The 3,287-nt window shown below is 51.4% G+C and overlaps 2 protein-coding genes across 2 annotated transcripts; one reads left to right on the forward strand and one right to left on the reverse strand.

The window, feature by feature from the left end:
- Positions 1-902: 902 nt before the first annotated feature.
- PtA15_1A135 (uncharacterized protein) lies at positions 903-1,797 on the reverse strand (the record flags this gene model as incomplete). The annotated part of the gene is made up of 6 exons (XM_053165130.1): positions 903-956; positions 1,028-1,126; positions 1,189-1,289; positions 1,358-1,510; positions 1,572-1,649; positions 1,722-1,797. The coding sequence occupies 6 exons, from the start codon at positions 1,795-1,797 to the stop codon at positions 903-905; spliced, it is 561 nt and encodes a 186-aa protein (XP_053016352.1).
- Positions 1,798-2,371: 574 nt separating this feature from the next.
- PtA15_1A136 (uncharacterized protein) lies at positions 2,372-3,287 on the forward strand (the record flags this gene model as incomplete). The annotated part of the gene is made up of 2 exons (XM_053165131.1): positions 2,372-2,552; positions 2,647-3,287. 2 exons carry the CDS (start codon positions 2,372-2,374, stop codon positions 3,285-3,287), a joined length of 822 nt encoding a protein of 273 aa, XP_053016353.1.

Here is a 3,287-nt window from a genome sequence, read left to right on the forward strand (position 1 = left end):
AGGCTGGTCCTGAAGTGTTGAAAGTTTGAGAAAATAAGTAGTTGAAAGGAAGAAAAAAAACTTTGATGGAAAATCGACTCGCAAACGGCTTCCTGAGTGGGTATAATACTTATGAGCAAGGAAGTACTACACTATATGGAATAGCGTACACTACGGGCAAATAGGTGTTGTTGCGGCCCGCAGCGTCACCTGACGTTGCATTTGGGGTCGCGGCCGCAGTGACTGCGCCTACTTGCGCAGTCACGCGGGCTTGCAACGACAGGGTGACGCTGCATCCCGCAGCGACAGCTACATGCCTGTAGTGGTAGCTGCTAAGCAACGCTGCTGGCATTTGACTGGTCCGCAGCTGGGTTCGACTCCCACCAGCATCATTTTGTGGGTGCAGCTCTTTTTTCACCAGCTCGGTACTATGTTCCACGTGGATTTCACGGCGGGCGGAATCGGTATCCTCGGATGATCATCACGAGGAGCCCCCGTGATCCATTTGGTGGAGAACACGTGAACGTGTGGACCAGCAGCCGCTGGTCCAACCTCGCGCAGGGGCACTATGGGGAATCCACGAGGATTCCTCGAGATATCCTCGTCGAAGGACTCCCCGGGTGTAGGGAAGGGGCTGGGGGCGCAGGAATGGATTCTGGAGGGGCAGCCGGGGGTTTGCAGGCGGGCTCCCTGCAGCTCTCTAAGCCGCCCGCCCATTCGGAGAAGGGCATCTAAAAGGCGCCTTCACAGACATCTGAGAGGCCGCCTTTTAGATGTCAGCTCTCCAGTATCATAGGTGGGCCTCCGGCCTAGCTCGGGAGGCGCTTAGTTAAGTTAGGCGTGATACGTGCATTGCTGAGCATAGTTCATCAGCCAACAATGAACTGTTGTTCACAAGGTAACGTTAGGCAAGAGCTTCATCATTAGGCAGCGATAGTAACTTCGACCTCAACTCCGGGCTCAATCGACATGGAAGTCTGCAAGGAGAGCAATAAGGGGGCAAGTTAATAATAGTCCAATCACTTGAATCGAAGCTGAAAATACCTACGATTTGTTTGACGGTCTCCGCTGGACTTTGGAGATCAATCAATCGTTTGTGGATTTTCATTTCGAACCGATCCCAGGTCTTGGAACCTTCACCACAAGGCTGCAAGGGGATAAGGTAGTCAGTTTACATGCCAGTGGGACCGAGGGAAACAAAAAACTGACAGTTTTTCGGGTAGTGATGGTTAGTCGCTTAGTAGGAAGACGAACGGGACCCTTGACACGTAGATCCTTGTCTTTCGCTCGGCTAACTAAGTCGAAGCAAACTGAGCAAGACGAACACAGAGAAGGGTCAGTAAGATATCACCTGCGATTTCGAAGCAAACAGAAGTACCTTTCTCGAGCGCCTTAACGTTCTTGCTGGTCAAAGTGATACGGATTCGGTGCGATTTGGGTGGGGGTAAGCCGCCCGCCTCGTAATCCTTTTCACCACCTTTAGCGACGTAACTCATTTTGTGTGCGAGTGGACGGGATGAGTCAGCGGTGACTGTGTAACAACTGATTAGCTTGACTCGGACCTGTTTTTCAACGATGCAGAGGTGCCTTACCTTGAGTGGTATGGGTTGGTGGGGGGCGGGCGGGGACCGGCTGGGAGTGGGCCGCATATGTCGGGGACTTAAACCTAACTGCGAGATAGGGTGAGGAAAGCGGGAGTCATTGCGGACTGCGCCGCGCATTGCTGGGCGCGCTCTCTCCACTCCGCCCCAACGCCTCTTTATCACGCGCGGCGTGGGCCTTGGCACGTGCGCACATCGATGGTACATGAACGGACATCGACGGTATGTATGTACATATGTAGCTGTACATAAACGTAGCTATGTAGCCGCAGAGGAACTTGGATACAACAGGATTTTTGAGTCCCGACGAAGAAAAGAAGATGGTGAGGGAATGTTCCATATGTGTAATGGTGAATGCTGAACAGATTTCTTGGCAAAATGTAAAAGATGTGCCAACGGGCGGCGCGCGTCCTTCATACATAGCAAAAATACACCTCTCCAGAAGCTTACAAACGTTGTACTCTAGGATTTTTGAGTCCCGACGAAGAAAAGAAGATGGCGAGGGAGTGTTCCATGTGTGTAATGGTGAATGCTGAACAGATTTCTTGGCAAAATGTAAAAGATGTGCCAACGGGCGGCGCGCGTCCTTCATACATAGCAAAAATACACCTCTCCAGAAGCTTACAAACGTTGTGCTCCGTCCGGGTACAGGCGTGTGTACACCTCAGCCCACTCACGATAAGAAATTGAAGGGACGAGAGGCGGTCAAGGGGTGCTCCAAAAAGCTTCCAAACATTTTCCTTTCTGCACCTCACAGAGCTTCGGCCTTTGACACGGAGTTTGCTTACCGGATGGCACCTGAGTCGTTTCAATATCCATCTCCTTATACTGGCTATCAGTCAGGAATTAATCCTCATAGAACAAGGTTTACCCCGAATATCGATGCGGCAACTCTAAGCTCGCATCAATCATGGGCGAATTCTTCGTCTGTGGGGGGTAATGCCTCGATGGAAATGAATGTTGACGCGCCTTGTACGTGGTTCAAGTCATGATTATTTTGTCTCCGACTTTGTTCAAAATAGGAGACAGTTAACCTGTGGAATTGACGCACGATTCGTCCCTCTAGGCGAAAACTGCAATTACCAACACCGATGCACTCGGCCGGCGGGGTCATCGTTTTGTCATCGATGCGCTTCTCTCAATTTAACATGCAGGACGGCGCTCGAAAGGCAATCAAGCTCCCGGCCGTTGGCTTGCCATGACTGGCCTCTCACATCCGAAAATCGATATGGAAACCCACCGATTACCAATACGGCTTCAGCAGCACCACTCCTTCCGCGAAGTTCCAAACCTCAAGGGACATTGGAGACAAGTGTAAAACGCGGACCCGGCAGAGGATGCATTCCAACACTAGATGCGCGTCTTTCGCGACTCGAGAATCTCTTAGGAGAGGCTTTGCCTAACGCGTCACAAGTTTTGAATCCGGGAAAATACGCGTCAGGACTCGCCAACAATTCCTCAACGACCGACCATAGATGGGCGTCATATCCTTCCCAATTGTCATTGGCCGGTGCCAGAACGAGAAGAGTTTCGCAATATTCGACGTTGGAACTGCCTGAGGACCCGCTTCTGGATGGTGCTATGGAAGATGCCCTACTAGCTGGACAGCCGATCCACCAGCTTTACTCCTGCGGAAATGCGGCAGGCCTACCGAAGAAAGGAAACCTGTCGACCGCGGGGCTGTTTCTAGAATCATCAAGAAAGTAA

This window comes from Puccinia triticina, chromosome 1A (assembly GCF_026914185.1).
Source record: "Puccinia triticina chromosome 1A, complete sequence".
NCBI classification, from domain to species: Eukaryota; Fungi; Basidiomycota; class Pucciniomycetes; order Pucciniales; family Pucciniaceae; genus Puccinia; species Puccinia triticina.